We start from the raw sequence: 19,098 nt of genomic DNA, 5'->3' as shown, positions 1-19,098 counted from the left end.
CCAAAAATGAGTTTTAGGAGTTTTCCCTCATACTCTGAGCCAGAAATCTCCACTTCAGTAGCACTCGCATACACCAAGTTTCCAGTTCTATTCATATCTATGTTCTGAAGGTATTTACAGAAGGGTTTGTTGATATCGCATTCATACCCTGATTTATATCACATTTTATTCCTAAAAACATGGCGAAATATGGAATTTTACCATAAAAATGGACTGAATGGAGTATTTTCTGATTTATGGAGTGATAAAAAGAGATATCCAAAATCCCCTCTGTAATAACCTTTGGCTCTAATATGTCAACAAAATGAAACTATAATTTTGAAAATGGCTTTATCCAATGTTCAGATTTCTGTCCTGGAATTATATGCAAATTAGTGCATATTTAAGTAGATCATGCCTCATTTGCATATTTAAACATACAATTTCAGAAAACTTGTAATACAAAAAAGTCTTGTCTTAATATAAGTAATCAACTGGGGAAGTTTCATTGTGATATCTATTAGTTAAATCTTTTACCCTATTCACTCTCGAGTCTGGGGGGATCCAGGGTCATTCGCCTGAGAAGTAGACGTGGTGTAGTAGGGCGGAGGAGGCGAACGTGCCATTTAAAGGGATGCCTATATCTACAGTACAAGTCAGCTAGCGACCACTGCTGTCATTACCACCAGTCCTTCAAAGGTTCCTCATCCACTTCCATTCATTTTGAGAACCTACCGTTTTTTTTTAGGACATTTCTGCTTAATTAGACAGGTTAGTGAGATACAGGAAATCAGGGAGATAGAAGGGAAATGACATGCAACAAAGGGCTCCAGAGTCTAAACTAAGACGATGGTTTACGCCTTAAGCTTAAAAGGGGAACACCACCCACATAAAGAATTCCAATATGTTATTTCCATGGTCTAGGAAAGTTCAATCAATATCAGTGAATATGAGCTACCGGTACTCTCTCTCAAAGCCAGAAACCAAACACGTAAGTAAGACTCAAACTTGTGACAATTGAAAATTAATGAGACTGATTTTGTGGACTTGCAGAATGTTTGTTTTCTTTTTTATACCCATATAAGCTTTAATCTATAGTAGTGGTCTCAGTTCTGAAACAGAAAATGTACCCATATTATCAGAATATTCCCCAGTGCTCTCACTGTCACCTTTACCATCTCTCCCAATGCATTGTCTATGGAGCAGCTCCAGACTTGATACTAGATGACATCACAAATGTGAGTTTTAACGCTCTAGTTTTTGGAATTGGGTAAGAGTTTATATGTTCACTAATATTTTTGGCTCATAGTAGTAATAACATACATTCATTCTGAAAAGTGGGTTATAGTCTCCCTTTAATTCAAACTCGAAAGTGAACGCGCTGCCACAGCTCCGCCGAAGATGTTGCCAGTCCAGGCGTAGGTCAAAGAGCAACCAGTGGAGCCTACCAGTGGAACCTATTAGTGCAGCCTACCAGTGGAACCTATTAGTGCAGCCTACCAGTGGAACCTATTAGTGGAGCCTACCAGTGGAACCTATTAGTGGAACCTATTAGTGGAGCCTATTAGTGCAGCCTACCAGTGGAACCTATTAGTGGAGCCTATTAGTGCAGCCTACCAGTGGAGCCTATTAGTCGAGCCTACCAGTGGAGCCTATTAGTGGAGCCTATTAGTGGAGCCTACCAGTGGAGCCTATTAGTGGAGCCTATTAGTGCAGCCTACCAGTGGAGCCTATTAGTGGAGCCTACCAGTGGAGCCTATTAGTGGAGCCTACCAGTGGAGCCTATTAGTGGAGCCTACCAGTGGAGCCTATTAGTGGAGCCTATTAGTGGAGCCTATTAGTGGAGTCTACGTGCACCTCTCCAAAAATGAAACTCCAATTCTTCAATTCAGATGTTGGCTTCCCACGATCATGAAAACAAGACAATCGAGGTAAATCGATTATTGCGCCGCATGCCGCGTTGCTCTCATTTTGTCTTGTGTTGTAAATGGAGCGCACCCTTCCTTCACAGCGGTGCAGAAAAGAACATTTCAAACTAATTTGGTCGCGGATGTCCGGATTTGGTACAAATGTTGTCTCTCTTGGGCAGAGATGTTTAGCAGGCTCAGCATAGGAGTGTGCCAAAACACTAGGGCTGTCTTAAATACTTCGAAGCTTCGTTCGATGGGCATGGGATTCGAATATGAAAATAAAATTTGAATATATTAGAGAAATCTTTTTTATAATTTCTTTTTTGCAAAATCAACTCTGCCTCTCTTTGTTACCGGTAATTACAACAAGCAATGCTGTTTGTTATTTAAGATGAGGTCGGACTCGGCACTGACAGATTTGTGTTCATTGTGCTGCTTTTATACGGTACATGCTCACATGCTCTACCTCTCGGTTTACTCAGAGTTTCTTCCCCAGTGCTGTGCGCAGCCTGAATAACTCCAAAGGCTAGATTTGTATATTATCCTATTTTGTTTTGGTGTTATTAGTCAGGTTGTGGAAGTGCTGTTTTTGTGTGTCTGTGCATCATGCACTTTGATTATATGCACTTTTACTGTAAGTTGTGCCTCTATGCATTATGCACTTTACTATGATATGCACTTTAGGGGATGTTGATATCAACTTTAGCATTTGTCCTTTTATACTGTCTGTGTTTTTACATATTTTTTCTGTACTGTTTCTACTCTGCTCCTGTATTGGATTAGTTGTAGACACACAGTGTTTGCTCTGTACCTGTATTCCAATGTGGATTCGTCCATACATGGCAAATAAAATCTCTGACTGTGTCTCTGACTCTGATAAAGCCTCAAATGACGGCTTACAATATTTCATGAAAGCAAAGTGTTTTGTTTGTCTAAGATTTAAAAAGGTTTAAACTTGATAGCACTGACAAAGTTGAACAAGGTGCTGTACAAGTCCCACGACATAAAAAAAAAAAATATATATATATATATATATATATATTTATTATTATTTTTTATCTCGAAGCTTCAAATTAAAATCGAATCTCGGCCCCCGAAGCTTCAAATTCCAAAAATATATTCGAAGGTCAGCCAGGAACACACATTCCCCTTGGACCCATTTCATAGATTGCCGCTACTCTCAGGTCAAGGAAACATCTTTACAACATGGGGGGGGGGGGGGGGGGGGGGTCCTTTAAATGTGCATGTAATTTATAGTATGCACAGTAAGATAACTTCCATAATAATTGCATGCACGCTGGACTGCATTATGGTATTGATGTGAATGTCATTGGTGCTGCTTACTCCATTCTTTTCGAAGCTGAGAAGTTATCCGTCTAGCTTTGGAGAACAGTTCAGTGATGTCCTCATGGTCGCACAAGGACCCGTCACAGGTCAAAAGAAAAAAAAAGGAAAAAAACAACATAAAAGGGTCTATTTTGAGCACACGTGCTGACAGGGCCATATGTAAATGCTCTTGTGCAGGTCAGACAACAAAATGGCCAGGGCTGGAAGGGAGAGACATGTCAGAAATTTGAACGTGTTTGACAGTTGAAACCATCATTGACCTTCTAGGGGGCTTTAACTGGCTACAGGGATTGAGCAGTTCAAAATAATCCCCCCTGTCAAATGTCACTCAAGCTCAGAAATAACACAAGTCATCATCCAGCTTAGCCTTTCTCCAATTCCGGGGAAAAAGACGGAGGAGACTCGTGGAAATTGCTATATTAACCGGCAGCCATGAAATCTGTAAAAATAATAATAAAGAAAGAATTCTACAATAGAGATCAAACACTGGTGGATTTGGGTAATTAAGTGTTTGAACCCTGTTGATGTGAAAAGCCCTTCTTACACCTTCACTTTATGTCTGAGGAAAGAGCCAGCTAGCAGGGGGGGGGCTGAGAAGGAAAGCCAATCAGGACGTCTTGATCAGAGCATTCCATCCCAAGAGTTCATCTCTGGCTTCTGACGATGTTCCGACGCTGTCCTTCGATGAATAACTCTCAATTATGCTAAATGATCTCTTCACAATAGAGTCCTCACTCCAAGTGGTGGACCCCCCGCGGGGAGGGCCCCGGGTATTACATCAAAATGTGATTAACTCAAGAGCAACTGGGGTGTAATTTTTCATAATTACCAGAAATGCGAGAATGGTCATTTTAATTGCCTACTGTTTCGGTTTATTTACACAACAGATTAACGGAGACACAAAAACGCCACTTTTAGTGAGCCGATTTTGCGGCGTGTGTGAAAGGTTATGAAGATGGCATGCCGCCGGGGCGACCAGATTGATGATAATATAAAGACGAAGTTGACAGATTTTGCTCTCATCCTAATCTGGCTTTTATATTGTGTCTATGGTCTCCATTTCAGCGGTGTCGCGTGAAAACGGCTGCTATATATATATATATACACAGGATGGAAATGAAGGGAAAAACAGATTAGAGCTAAAGTACGGGAAACTAACTCAAACAACTGTTAAGGTTTGGATGTAAAAGAATGGGGACGGGGTCAAGCATGATGTGGGTCGCCGCAAAGTCATTTACAGAGAATTCTCTCGGTTGGAAGTCTGCGCACACATGAATCACAAGTAGTTTCCCCAATAAGATTCAAAATAGAAGTATAAAGCCAACGGGGGGAAGGGAGGCATTGTTATTATATCCTTGGGAAAGAAAACACAAATATATGGAGTAGATAATATAACAACAAAATTAGAGATTTGCTTTTATCTGAAATCAAAGAGTTGCTCACAAATCTATTAAACGCCACCTTTTGTTTCTTAATAATGCATCATTCTGGGACTCAGGCAGGCTTTTCAAGCAAAATGTAGACTTTTGTTTTGAACAAATATAATTAGATTATTATTATTTCTTTCTTTATTTTTTAAATAAAGATACTTGTTCGCAATGTTCAAGCTAATTTGTATTTGGTAAAATACAGTCCTTGATGAACGATTCCCAAAAGGCTGGGAAGCCCTGTTTGTATTTTGAGCCCGGCATAAAATCCTTGAATTAAAGAAGACTCAAGGGCCTTGCACTTTCCAGAGATTGTCGACTGCTGAATGTACTGTATGAGATTAGAATCAGTGTCTCTGCGGCACAGCTACTCTATTCTAACTCTAAGTGATGACGCCATTCTCCCATCCTTCTCAACGGGTCCACAGCGGTGTATGCCATTCTAATTTATATATCAGTTATAAGTATAATATAATATATTAGTTCTTCTAACAGGCCAGAACGCCTCACACCACTCCTGCTGAGAGGGTCCTTACTTAGTGTTATTGTTGTTGTTATTGTTGTTGTTACTGTTATTGTTGTTGTTGTTTAACCTTGGTGTAGTAAAGGCTTTGTAAAAACAAAAGTCCCTATCATTACATGAATATGTAAACACGGTAATTTTAGTCTTCCTGGTAAATAAGGTCTAGCATGTTCACTCAACACCAACAATTATAATTTATTCAGACATTTCCCCCCAATCGCCAGAGGATACAATTCCTGTTCGCTGTGGTCGTTTAACCTGTTAATGTTATGGCTCCATTCATACGTGTGGTTGAAATGGACCTTATCCGTGAGCCTCACTCGTACAAACATGTTATGGCCTCATAAAGTCAGAGCCCCATTCATTCTAGATGTTTAGACTTACGTCCCAGTTACATCGCTGATTGGTGGGTTTCACAAATACTGATTGGAGCAGTTCTGTAGCGCAGGAGGAACATTATGTGAATTCTTAAAGCGGGTGGTGTTCCCTTGATCCCACAGATCGTAAATTATAATATAGGTCTGTTTGACTTGAGCGTTTTCAAACATTACCAAAGTACACAACATACTGCAAATAGGATTTAGAACTCATATCTCCTGGTCTTAGTCCTTACAAGCTCAGCAAACAACTATACAATGGAAACATGTACCATTCCTATCTTGTTGTCTGTTTGTTTTATGCTTTGGTGGTGGGCCATCCAGTTGCTAACGTTTGGATTATGGATTGGGCTTTAAAAGGAAACTGACAAAAATGTAGCAGATTTATTATGCTTTAATAATAATAATAATAATTAATCTCACAATTAATCTCATAATCTCTCAAATATCCCCAAACTACAAACAGGCTTGTACAAAATCATTTGGTTTTAGAGTTATTGAGTTAAAGTGTTGGAATGTGTGATGTGATTATAATGTCACATATTCCAGGAAGTATTAAATACAGCTCATTGAAATGATGAAAAAATAAAGAAAAAAAATAGATATATATATCAAGGCCTTTGTGCATGTCTTTCTAGGAACTGTTAATCACTCATTTAATTAAGTCTTGCTATTTATTTATTTATTTATTATTATTTGTTTATTTATTTAAATTTTCACAATTTCACTGAACTATATTTAACACCTCCAGTGGAATATGTCACACGTCCCAACTCTGTCACTTAGTAACTCTCAAAGCAAATGGTTTGTACAAGACAGTTTATAGTTGTGGGACATGTGTGAGGTTATGCACAATCAGCTTTATCTTTTTTCCAGAGAGGAGTGCTCCTTTAATGTTGCATTTTGGTCCTCGATAATATTGAGTGGTAACCTCGAGGTGGACAAAATAATAAATGCAAGAGTCAAGTGGAAACACTGTGATCACAGATGTGACAGGACAACATGGCGGCCTCGCTTGACATCAACTCGCTCGACCTGCGGTAAACAATATATACTCACCAGTGGCGAATAGAAAAACATCCCTGTTTGTTTGATTAAAGTCCTATCTTACAGTTTCTCTTACAACTCTATAGCCATTCAAAACCAATCAGCTTTGTTTACATTCCACCTCCCAACATGTAAATGAAGGAGTTATTATCATGATTCTGCTAAATAAAGCAGTGGTATGGTAGCTAGCTACTGTACATGTACTGTACATATGTACATGCATATTTGTATACGCAGAGCTAATGCAGAGTATGGATATGCAGGTGAACAACATCTGCCTTTTGTGAGATAAATGAAATCAGATGGTGTGAAGCCCTACAGAAATGAGTCTGTAAAAAATTCATAAAGGTTAAAACAACTGTTTATTCTGGGCATTTCAACGAAGGACGACAAGCGTCTCCCTGTTGCATTGCCATCTGAAGCAATTAAAGCACAGACTGGAGCGTGCACGTCGCTATTCCAACAACACACACATGCACATCAAACATGCGTGCGTGCACACAGACATTATACACACACATACACACACACACACATTCTCTTTTAAAGATTATTTTTTATGGCAGTTCTGCTTTATTAGATAGTACAGTACATATGAGAAAGGAGAGAGAGAGAAGGGGTGTGTGTGTTTGTGTGGATGTATGTTTGTGGATGTGTGCTTGGATGTATGCATGTGTGTGTGTGTGTGTGTGTGTGTGTGTGTGTGTGTGTGTGTGTGTGTGTGTGTGTGTGTGTGTCATGGGGCATGATGTCATGATTCAGAATAAAACCCATGACATTACTAGTACATGCTATGCTCCTAAGCCCACTGAGTCACCAGAACACCCCAACACACAGTGTCAGAGTGTGTTCTATATCTATATATGTATTTATGCATGAAGAGGGATCGCTGTAACCAGGAATAAATATCCTTGTCCGTTTGTTACTATTTTATCACTATCAGATTATTTGTGGTGTAACAGTAATTAAAACAAGACTGATGCTACCTCTGATTAAAGGCTGGGTAATAGGGCACCCAAGTGGCGACCCATGTAACGCGCTGCGTTGCGAGGCGTCCTTTGCCGAATGTCTTCCCCCCGCTCTGTCTCCTGTTCTTCCTCTATCTCTCTCTCTCTACCGGACTGCCCGGTAGTACAAACAAATAAAAATCGACCAAAAACATAATAAAAAAAAAATACGAAAAAAGGCTGGGTAATAATTCAATTATCATTTGTCGGGTCATGTGCAATATATGGTATAAGTCTGTCCACTGCATTTCTTAGTCGAATAATAGTCTTTGTCAATGATAATGCAATAATGCGAAAGCACCTCTTTCGTTGAAATTTCTTACCAGAGACATGCTTATCATCTCCGTCGACTGAGACCAATCAATCGACTATGAGGGGTCAGCCCTAATATTGTGCTATCATGGTACACCGTTCTGTTGCCAAAGTTTATGATAACAAGCCCATATTGACATCGGAATATAAAAAAAAATCTTGTGATTTGCATACGTGAGCATCGAGAAGAAGATTAAGATTATTGTGATATAAATCCCTTCCATATTGTCGAGCCCTACCTCTGGTCATGAGTTGAGTTGTGGGTATAATCACAATATGGCAGTGCATGATGGAGATAAGGTTACCTTCAGGGGAATCGTGGGCCCAGGAGAGAAGGGAGCCAGGCTCGGCGGGGGGTCCGTGATGTAGGTCTTCTTTGGAGGCTGGTATCCCTGGGCAGCCTCGGGTCTCCAGCTCCCCCCTCCGAGGGTTCCTCCGGGATAATGTGGATCTTGATAGGAACCTTGGGCCATGGGGGAAAAGCCCGGCTGTGGGGGTCCGTAGGCAAAGTCCGGGCCTCTGGGCTGGGCGGGCATGTACTGCACCTGTCCGGTGCTGCGGACGGGCTGCTGGGCGAAGTGCTGAGCGCCGGGGACCTGCTGCTGCTGCTGCTGCGGGCCGGGCTGGGCGGACCTCACCTGGACGTTGAAGGTGGGCTGGCTCGGGGTGGAGGCCGTGGCGTAGGAGGCGGCGACGGGCTGAGGTGCCGCCTGAGGCTTGGAATGAGGCAAGGTGGAGGTTCCCGCCGGGGCCTGGGGCTTGGGAGAGGAGGGAGGCAAGGTGGAGGATCCCCCCGGGCCCTGGGGCTTGGGAGCTGATTTCTTGGTGGCGGTGAGAGGCGGCTGGTTCGGGATGACCATCCGCTTGTAGCCGGCCACCGGAGCGTTGGGACTCGGTGCCGCTGGGCCGGCTGAGTTCTGAGGAGAAAGAGAAGCAGAAGAGATCCAGTGAAGAACACATCAGGACTCCTCCTCCACCTTTCCTTACTAAGTTAAGACACTGGCAACACAAACAATGGCAAAAAAAAGCACCGGCACTAATTAAAAATCTTATTAAGTTCTACAAGTGTAATATCATCTAAAATATTATTTATTTTAGAAAGACACTGAACAGCCCTGCTGAGAGTGGCACCGTAATTACTGGCAGTAATAAGGGTTGCATCGGAAACATATGTGAGCTGAAAGCCTGGTCGAGGAAAGGAAAAGGTAAGGCACTTGAACTCAAGAGCTATTTATTGATAGTGTGGTTTACAGTCTAGTAATTATCCAGCCTGCCTCCCCAGAATCAATTACAAGGCTACCTCAACAGCAGGGTCTCTGCACTGTCCTGACCACGGCCGGCCGTAAACTACAGCTAATAAAGCGGGGAAGGGGGGGATAAATTGTTTGGTAGAGGACGCCATGACAGCAGATTGGCAACGGCACATGACACTTGTGCTGAGTCTAGCTCGCTGTACAGGCAAGATGTTAAATCACTGAGATTTGTTGTGGTGGTGGTGTTCCTGGGAAGAGACCACCGTAGGCCAGCAGCCCTGGGACTCTCACCATCATAACACCGCCTCTGAACCAATGTCTAATTGTAAATCTTTGATGCAAAGACCAACGTTAAAAGAAGCTGAAGGCGTAGAGAAGAACAAGGACACACAGGGGCTCTAATTTCTGTAGCGGCATGAGGCTGGTCTGAGCGCTGACGCAAGTGTTATTTGTAATTCGGTAGGGTAACTTCGTGCCTCAACATGAACCCATTCAGGTGGGATGGCGTACCCAAGGCCGTGTCCATACAGATATACTCACGCGGGACAATTTCGGTATCCGTTTTGGCATAAAATTACACCTGTGTCTCCGCCGATTATGCACCACGTCTGATCTGATCGTGACAGTATCGGTGTCCAAACACTGCGAGTGTCCAAATTCCGACAAGCCGTTATTATTGATGTTAGACTGTGCATTTCATGAAGTAGATCCGTCAGCTGAGTGGAACCTTGTAATCAGTTAATCACAACAACCCTCGTCAGCTTTACACTTGATCTGGATTCATGTGTGGATCAGAATCAATTGATACCCATTATTATGCATGGAAGACATCATGGTGACCCACATTCCATAACAAGTTATTCCAGATTGTATTTCATTTTATTTGACATTTAAAAAAAATTCAAGATTCAAGAAAACATCAAGGATGAAACACAGAAAAGTCAAGACTTATTTCCATTGTGGTCCTTGGTCTCAGACAGATAAGCAATACAAAACATGACCAAATAACAATATGACAAACTACATAGACATGTCAATTTTAAGTGCAGTACAAACGTAGCCACAGACAACAATGTGTCAAAATCTAGTTAACATTGTCGAGGAGCCATGATTTAACTTTTTTCTTGAAATTGTGTCGGCTACTAATACATTTTAACTGTGAAGGTAGCAAATTCCAATTGGTGGCTCCCCAGAATTTCAAATAACATTTGCCCATATTTGTTTTGAACCTTGGAATACACAGGTTGGCAATGCTGGCTCTGGTGTTATGGGTATGCGTGTCCCTATTCCACTGAAAATTATTTGTGAGATAATTGGGGGCCCTACTGTGTTGTTATAAATGTTGTGAACTATATTAAGCTGAAGTTGAATGGACCTGGCTTCCAGAGGGAGCCAGCCCAACAACTGGAAGTGTTGTTTGGCCACATGTGCAACAAGAAACGAGTGAATTTGCCAGTATGCGGAGAAAGAGTGAATTTGCCGGATTGCTCATCGTTTTGAGAGCCATGGATTCCCTGCTCAGGCTGCTGTCTAGGTGGCAACCTAGATAGCTTATAGACTTTTTTGCAGCAAAAAGCTGGCCCTCAAGATTTATGCTGGGTGAAACCAGCTTCCGCAGTCTGGGTTGGGAACCAAAGATGATGAATTCTGTTTTGGCCATATGCAGAGATAATTTATTGTCAATGAGCCAATATTAGATGGTAGAGAATTCCTTACTGAGTGGCCTGCAGCTTGTCCACATCCTTATCGGAGGAAAGGATAGCAGAGTCATCCGCATAGAGAAACAGGTTCACATTACAGGCGGCTTGTAGATCATTAACTCTTTGAGCGCCACGCTCTTTTCCCGATGTTTTGCGGACCCATTGTGTGTTCTGTATTATAGCTATGGAGACAATAGTATGGCTCATTTGACAGGCATTGTTCATAGTCCATCACTGACTAACCAGTTAATTTCTACATACTGTCCTGATTCTCCTAGATCTATCTGCAGCCTTCGACACAGTCAACCATCAGATCCTCCTCGCGGCCCTCGCAGGAATGGGAGTGGCTGGCTCTGCGCTGACATGGCCGACATCATACCTCAATGACCGCTCCTACCAAGTGTCATGGACAGGGACCCTGTCGGCCACCCGCCCCCTGCGGACGGGTGTCCCCCAGGGCTCGGTTCTAGGACCCCTTCTCTTCTCCCTCTACACTAAATCACTGGGTAACATTATCACGTCTCATGGCTTCTCCTATCATTGTTATGCCGACAATACTCAACTCTTCCTCTCCTTCCCTCCCTCAGATATCCACGTCTCTGAGCGGATCTCGGCCTGTCTGTCCGACATCTCCGCCTGGATGACGACCAACCACCTCAAACTGAACCTAAGCAAAACAGAATTGCTCCTAGGGATGTCCCGATCACGTTTTTTTGCTCCCGATCCGATCCCGATCATGTGATTTTGAGTATCTACCGATACCGATATTTCCCGATCCGATAAAAAAAAATAAAAAATTATTTTAAATTTTTTTTAACTTTATTTTTTTTATTCAACAAACATGACCATGTTCATGTCTTAAACTCATACTGAGGCCTTAGTTTTGGTTTTAAATTGCATATCATCATTCATTTATTTATTGTCACACAGAGCAGAAGAATTTTGCCAAAACAAACAGGCCGGATTAGCTTTGAGCTAACTATCTTTCCCGACCCATGTATTCATTCCATTCTAAACATAACGTCAGTTTACAAAACATGACCTGTCTATATAACGTTGAGGAACGTTATCTCCCGGGACGAGTAGCCACGTTAGTTAGCCAACAACCAGCCAGGCAGCGCCGTTATCTCCCGAGACGAGTAGCCACGTTAGTTAGCCAGCAACCAGTCCAGCTAACGTTAGGTTGCTGAGGCTATTAGCACATCGACAAGCTGCTGGAGATCCCGATGCTGGTTGAAGTGGAGCTAGGTAGCCAGCAGGCTAAATGCTCCCGACGACATCGACAAGCTGCTGGAGCCAGCTAACGTTAGCTTGACTGGTTGTTGGCTAACTAACGTGGCTACTCGTCCCGGGAGATAACGTTCCTCAACGTTATATAGACAGGTCATGTTTTGTAAACTGACGTTATGTTTAGAATGGAATGAATACATGGGTCGGGAAAGATAGTTAGCTCAAAGCTAATCCGGAACGGCAGCTAACAGTAGCTACTGTCTAACTGTGATGCATTTTCTGTTTGCAGTCCAATGTTCACCGAAACACACACCCACACACTTATAATTTGTTCCTCAACGTTATATAGACAGGTCATGTTTTGTAAACTAACGTTATGTTTAGAATGGAATGAATACATGGGTCGGGAAAGATAGTTAGCTCAAAGCTAATCCGGCCTGTTTAACCACTAGCTTCTGTTAGCTAATGAAGGCTAATGCTGGCTGAGCAAGGAAACTAACAGTAAACGTTTTTACATGAAATACAGCCCAAAAACCCTGCTGACAAACGTTTGCTTATTAAATACATTCTATACTATAATAATACAAACGTTTCATTGCCTCTCTGTGCCGACAAAGTTGTTTAAATAAGGGGAGAAAAGTAGCTAAAACCAATGTATTTGGATGGGACAGGAAGTACTATTGGCAACCGGAAGTCAGCCGGAAGTGCCTACTTTCAATTTGTGCAAGTGGAGAATAGTATCCAGCTGCAGAAAGGCAGACCAGCCACACTCTCAGACCCAAACGCATTTCCTTTGATTTAATTATACATCAAATGATTTATGAAGTAAACTTTTCATGAATGTAATGTGAGAAATTGGGATTAAAAAATTAATAAAAAATAAAAATAATTTTTTATTTGGGTCTGAGAGTGTGGCTGGTCTGCCGTTCTGCAGCTGGATACTATTGGTTTGTTTTGGCAAAATTCTTCTGCTCTGTGTGACAATAAATAAATGTACGGACATGTCTCGTCGGTACCTTTGAACTTGACGCCAGGGGCTGGTCCCCTGGCGCCTGGTCCTTTGTCCAATAAGAGAATGAACTATTATGGGCTATAGTAGGCTAAAGGGATATTCCGTGCATATGTACAAGGAATATACAAGGGATATCAAACGACATACAAATACTATTCAATATATATCCATAAATAAATATATATATTCGGTTTAATCTGATCCTTCGTAACAGCCGCCCCCTAATTAGTCCCACCTAATTAGCTAAGCAGAGACAGATTAACCGCACTGTCCACTACTCAATGTCCGCTGTGAGGGTCAGTCAGTTCACAAAGTCATGGGGTCATGGTCGTCATCGATAGTATCGGGGAGCCTTGGCAGTTCTATTAGCCTCGCCACGGGTCGGGTGTAGGTCCGCCCTTGGACGAGCACTTCAGCTGCTCGGACCTTTCCATCGGCACCGGTGATCACTTTGCTTACGCGGCCAGCCGGCCACATAGCTCGGGGTAGTGACTGGTCGATAATCATGACGACTGTTCCTTCTGTCAAATTGTCTCTCTCTTTCACCCATTTCTGGCGGGTCTGTAGAGACGGTAGGTAGTGGAGTAGGAAGCTGTTCCAAAACTTGTCAGCCAATACTTGACTGTACCTCCACATTCTTCGGCCGTTCGCTTCTTCAGGCCTGTACATTGTCTGGGGTAGCGCGGGGTCCAGCCGCCCCATCAAGAGTGCGCTGGGGGTGACTGGGTCGACACCTGCCACATCACCCGAGACGCAACCGAGGGGCCTTGAGTTCAATACTCCCTCGATCTCCGTGAGGACTGTCATTAAGTTCAAGTTTCAAGTTTCTTTAATAGTTGTCATACAGAAGTACAGAATACTTTTGTACAAAATGCTTCTTACTGTTGCGCTCCAGAGACTGTGCATGACAAGATAAGTATGAAATAAAAACATAGTAAAAATTAGAAGTAAAAAAAGAGGTCACAGTGTTCAGTTTAGACATATGTACAATGTTCGTAGACGTAGTTACCATACAATATACAATACTGTGCAGTGTACTAATATACAATACTATATAGTGCAAGGCATAAATGGACGAGGTGCAGTTTAGGTACAATTCACAGTAGGTGTACGAGTTGTAGTGCAAATCCTTTATCAATAAATATAAAGTGTAAGTGTGTTTGTGTGATCTAAAGTGTGGAGAGTGGGTGCTGCAGTGTGTTGTTTGTTTGAGTGAGTGTGTGCGTGTGGGTGTGTGTGCTGTGTGCATTTGATGGTTGTTGCATAGTGATTATTGTTCGTTTAGCGATTATTGTTCGTTTAGCAGCCTGATGGCCTGGGGATAGAAGCTCCTTCTGAGTCTTTCTGTGCTCGCCATAAGACTCCGGTATCGCTTGCCTGACGGCAGCAGTTCAAAGAGGCAGTTGTTCGGGTGGCTCGAGTCCTTAATAATTCTCTTAGCCTTCCCCTTGCACCGCTTGTTGTAAATGTTCTGGAGGGTGGGAAGCCCCCCTCTAATTGTGCGTTCGGCTGAACGTGTCACTCTTTGTAGTCTGCTACGGTCTTGTGCAGTGCTATTCCCAAACCAGGAGGTGATGTTGCCGGTCAGGATGCTCTCTATTGTACATGAGTAGAAGTTCCTAAGGATCTTCTGACTGACTTGGAACTTCCTTAGGCGCCTGAGGAAGTAGAGGCGTTGTCGTGCCTTCTTCACAACACTGTCAATGTGTGTGGTCCATGTCAAGTCCTCGGATATGTGGGCTCCGAGGTACTTGAAACTGTTCACTCTCTCAACTGGTGCCCCGTCGATGCTGAGGGGGCTGTAGTCCTTGACCCCCGACCTCCTGAAGTCCACAATCATCTCTTTTGTTTTGCTGACGTTCAGGGAGAGGCAGTTCTCCTGACACCACTGTGACAGGTTCTCTACCTCTTCCAGGTAGGCCCTTTCGTCGTTGGCAGAGATCAGGCCCACCACTACTGTGTCATCAGCAAATTTGATGATGGTGTTGTTGTTCCGCTGTGCTACGCAGTCATGTGTGTACAGGGAGTAGAGGAGGGGGCTCAGAACACAGCCCTGGGGGGCCCCTATGTTGAGCGTGATGGATGAGGAGGTGCAGTTGCCGGCTCTTACCACCTGGGGTCTGCCCGTCAGGAAGTCCAGGACCCACTGGCACAGGTCATAGTTCAAGCCCAGGTCCCTGAGCTTGGCTATGAGTTTGGAGGGGACTATGGTATTGAATGCTGAGCTGTAGTCGATGAACAGCATTCTCACATAGTTCCCCTGCCTCTTGTCCAGATGTGATGCTGCTGTGTGCAGCACATGGGCTATGGCGTCCTCCGTGGACCTGTTGGGGCGATATGCAAATTGCAGAGGGTCCAGGTTGATGGGGAGGGAGGAACAGATGTAGCCCTTCACTAGCTTCTCAAAGCACTTCATGGCTATGGAGGTGAGGGCTACAGGGCGGTAGTCGTTGAGGCAAGCGGGCGTAGATTTTTTGGGTACAGGGATGATGGTGGACTTCTTCAGACAGGTGGGGATGACGGCCTGTTCCAAGGACAGGTTGAAGATGTCAGTGAATACCGGGGCCAGTTGGTCGGCACAGACTTTTAGGACGCGGCCGGGGATGCCGTCCGGTCCTGCTGCCTTCCTGATATCCACTTTTTTAAAGATCCGTCTCACCTCATGCTCTGTTACCCTGAACACTGAGTCTCCATCAGCAGACCCCCCCCCCCCCCATTGCCGTGGTTTGTAGGCTGGTGTTGTTATTCACAGCCTCAAACCTCGCATAGAAGGAGTTGAGATCATTTGCTAAGGAGATGTCACTGTTCAGTTTGAGGGGGGTTCCTTTGTAGTCTGTCATTGTTCTGAGGCCCTGCCACATGCCTCTAGAGTCAGCCTGTTCAAACTGAAGTTCAACTTTATCCCTGTAACGCCGTTTTGCCTCTATTACTGCTCTCCTGACGTTGTATCTTGCCATCTTGTGTTCTTCCATGTTGCCTGTCACCAGCCCGGTGTTGTATGCTGATGTGCGCACTTTCAGAGCCTCACGGACGGATTTGTCTACCCAGGGCTTTTGATTTGGGTAGATATTAATTTTGGTGGTGGGGATTATTACTTCTACCTGAGTACAGACATAGTCAATCACCGTTTCGGTGTATTCGTTAATATTGGCTGTGTTATCACGGAATACACTCCATTCTGTGCTTCCCAGCACTGCTTGGAGTGACTCCACTGACGTCACGGCCCAACGCTTAACCTCTCGCGAGACCACCGGCGTTCGCTTGAGACTCTGTTTGTACTTAGGCAAAAGAAAAATTGCGGCGTGATCGCTTTTACCGAATGGACTAAGAGCCTGTGACTTGTACCCATTCTTAAATTGCGAGTATACATGGTCTAATATGTTCTCGCCTCTGGTGGGACAGGTCACATGCTGATAGAAATTCGGCAGCACCTTTTTAAGACGCGCGCTGTTGAAATCCCCCAAGACCAAAATGGCCGCGTCAACGTTAGCTGCCTGGAGTTTGTTTACCTCGTCGTGAAGTTTTGAAAGTGCGACCTCAGTGTTCGCGTGTGGTGGAATGTACACTCCGATGAGGATGATGGACGTTAACTCTCTTGGGAGGAAGAAGGGTCGACATTTTATCGTGATAAACTCCAGGTCTGGGGAGCAGTGGTTAGACATTTCCTTTGTGTTGCCTAAATCGCACCACTCCTTGTTTATCATGAAGGCAATGCCGCCTCCTCTCGTCTTTAGTGACTCTAATGCCGTCCGGTCTTTGCGTAGAACGAAGAAGTGGTCTGCCGGTTCTATTGCATGATTCGGGACATCTGGACTCAGCCAAGTTTCTGTGAAACAGAGGACGTTACAATCCCGAATGTCCCTCTGGAATTGGATCCTTGCTCTGATGTCGTCCAATTTGTTTCCTATCGATTGCACATTGGCCAACAATATGCTGGGCAATGTGGTTCTGTGTCGTTTGGACCTCAGTCTGTTCCGGACCCCGGCTCTCTTTCCTCGTCTTCGCGGCGGCTTTTGGTCTTGTCCATGGCCGGCATAACAAAGGATCTCGGCGGGCCATTTCTGCTGTTCAGCGATCCGATCCAGAGAGCAATCCAAACGGTAAGTTTTTCTTAATCCAATGTCAATGATTGACTGACGGTCATACACATATAATGCACCAACAGTTGGTGCAAATAAAACTCCTAATACTATAAAAATTAACAAAATAAAGCACAGTCTCGTCGGAGCGATCAGAAAGGCAGCCATCACAGCAGCGCCAGTTCAAGAGCGATAAGCGGTAAGACTTCTTCCGCCACGGTCTGGGCCCCAAGCACGGCGTACAGGGCTGTCTTTATAGAACGTACTTCTCGTTCCCAAGTTCCACCGAAGTGAGGTGCGTTCGGGGGATTAAACTGGAAGTCAATCTGGGATGGAGCGAGGTGGGTCTTAAGTTCTGGGCCCATAGCTTGGAAGCTCTCTCTCAGCTCTCCTTCTCCGCCTCTGAAGTTTGTCCCGTGATCAGACAATAATGTAGACGGTTTTCCTTTCCGTGATGTGAATCTTCGGAAGGCCATAAGGAATGAGTCTGTGCTCATGGTTGGAAGGAGTTCGATATGTATCGCTCTGGTGGTCATGCATTTGAATACAATACCCCACCGCTTCTCGGTTCCTCTTCCTTTCTTTATATACAGCGGGCCGAAACAGTCCATACCGGTGGAGTGAAAAGGCTTGTCGCCGAGTCGGAGGTGACAGGGAGGTAGGTCAGCCATCCGGGGTATACTGGGCTGGGCTCGCCACTTACGACAGTCTAGACAGGTTCGCTGGAAGCGCCGCACTGCTTCTCTCCCTTGCAGTATCCAATAACGACGTCTGATCTCCGCGAAGACTCTCTCTGCCCCTGCGTGGTGCACATCCTCGTCGTATTTCTTTATGATCAGCTCTGTGACCTTGTGTCGGCTGTTCAAGACTATCGGGTACTTGACGTCATCCGGTAAGTCTGGGGCTCTCCGCAGACGACCACCCACTCTGATGAGACTATGGGCGTCGCTCTCGGGGGCTAGGTGGAGCAGTCTGCTGTCTGATGGGACGGGCTTTGCTCCCTGTAGACAGTCTAGCTCATCGGGGAACGAGTCTCTCTGGGCTCGTTGTAGTAGAAGAAGTTCTGCTTCTTCGTAGTCAGCTGCTGAAATGTCAGTCGTGGGCTGAACCTCTGGGTGGTGCCACAGAAATGTCTTTAGCTGCGCACTCTGTAGGGTGAGGCAATCGTCTATGTCGGGGTCTGTGGAGACGAGTGTGTTCAATCCACAGAACATAGGTTTCTTGTTTTCGGCCTCCTCTTTACTCGCCTCCCGTGGGGTGGGTGTAGGCCACTCTTCTTCGGGGAGCTTGAGAAACTCTGGTCCGTCACTGTAGAGGTTGTGACGGGTGAGGTCATCCAGGGACATTCCCCGGGTGATGACGTCAGCTGGGTTGTGTTTGGTGTCCACATACCTCCAGCTCGCTACTTCTGTTAACTCTTGAATCTCGGTGACTCTGACTCCTACGAAGACCTTGTATCTGCACGAATCAGACCGGATCCATGCGAGTACTGTCGTGGAGTCTGACCACAAGATTGTTCTTTGCACCGGGATGGTGAGTTCACGTTGGATTAACGTGGCGAGCTGCGCTCCTGCTAGGGCTGCGCAGAGCTCTAGACGCGGGATGGATTGTTGCTTTCGTGGGGCTATTCTTGAGCGAGCCAGGATGAAAGCAGTATGTATTTCTCCTCCCTCCTCTCGGGCACGCAAGTAGGCCACCGAACCGTAGGCTACTTCGGAGGCGTCGCTGAATACGTGCAGGTCCATCTTGCATGTCTCTGGCCTCACTGTGGGTGGGAAGTAGCTGCGGCGTATGTTAACACCTGGGAGTGAGCGGAGTTTTGTCTCCCACTCTCTCCATGTGGATGCAAGGTGTTCGGGTATGGGATCGTCCCAGCCCTGGTCCTTGTCCCATAG

The 19,098-nt window shown here is 44.7% G+C and overlaps 1 protein-coding gene across 3 annotated transcripts in view; it reads right to left on the bottom strand.

The window, feature by feature from the left end:
• Positions 1 to 19,098, bottom strand: part of lpp (LIM domain containing preferred translocation partner in lipoma) — a 411,859-nt gene that overhangs the window by 147,571 nt on the left and 245,190 nt on the right. For all 3 annotated transcript variants that reach the window (XM_084307814.1, XM_084307813.1, XM_084307815.1), the window contains one exon: positions 8,235 to 8,846. In XM_084307814.1, coding sequence (XP_084163940.1) covers positions 8,235 to 8,846 — 612 coding nt within the window. The remainder of the gene's footprint in view (positions 1 to 8,234; positions 8,847 to 19,098) is intronic.

The sequence above is a fragment of the Notolepis coatsorum genome (assembly GCF_963971535.1).
Source record: "Notolepis coatsorum genome assembly, chromosome: 2".
NCBI classification, from domain to species: domain Eukaryota; kingdom Metazoa; phylum Chordata; class Actinopteri; order Aulopiformes; family Paralepididae; genus Notolepis; species Notolepis coatsorum.
This window is presented reverse-complemented; position numbering and strand designations above follow the sequence as displayed.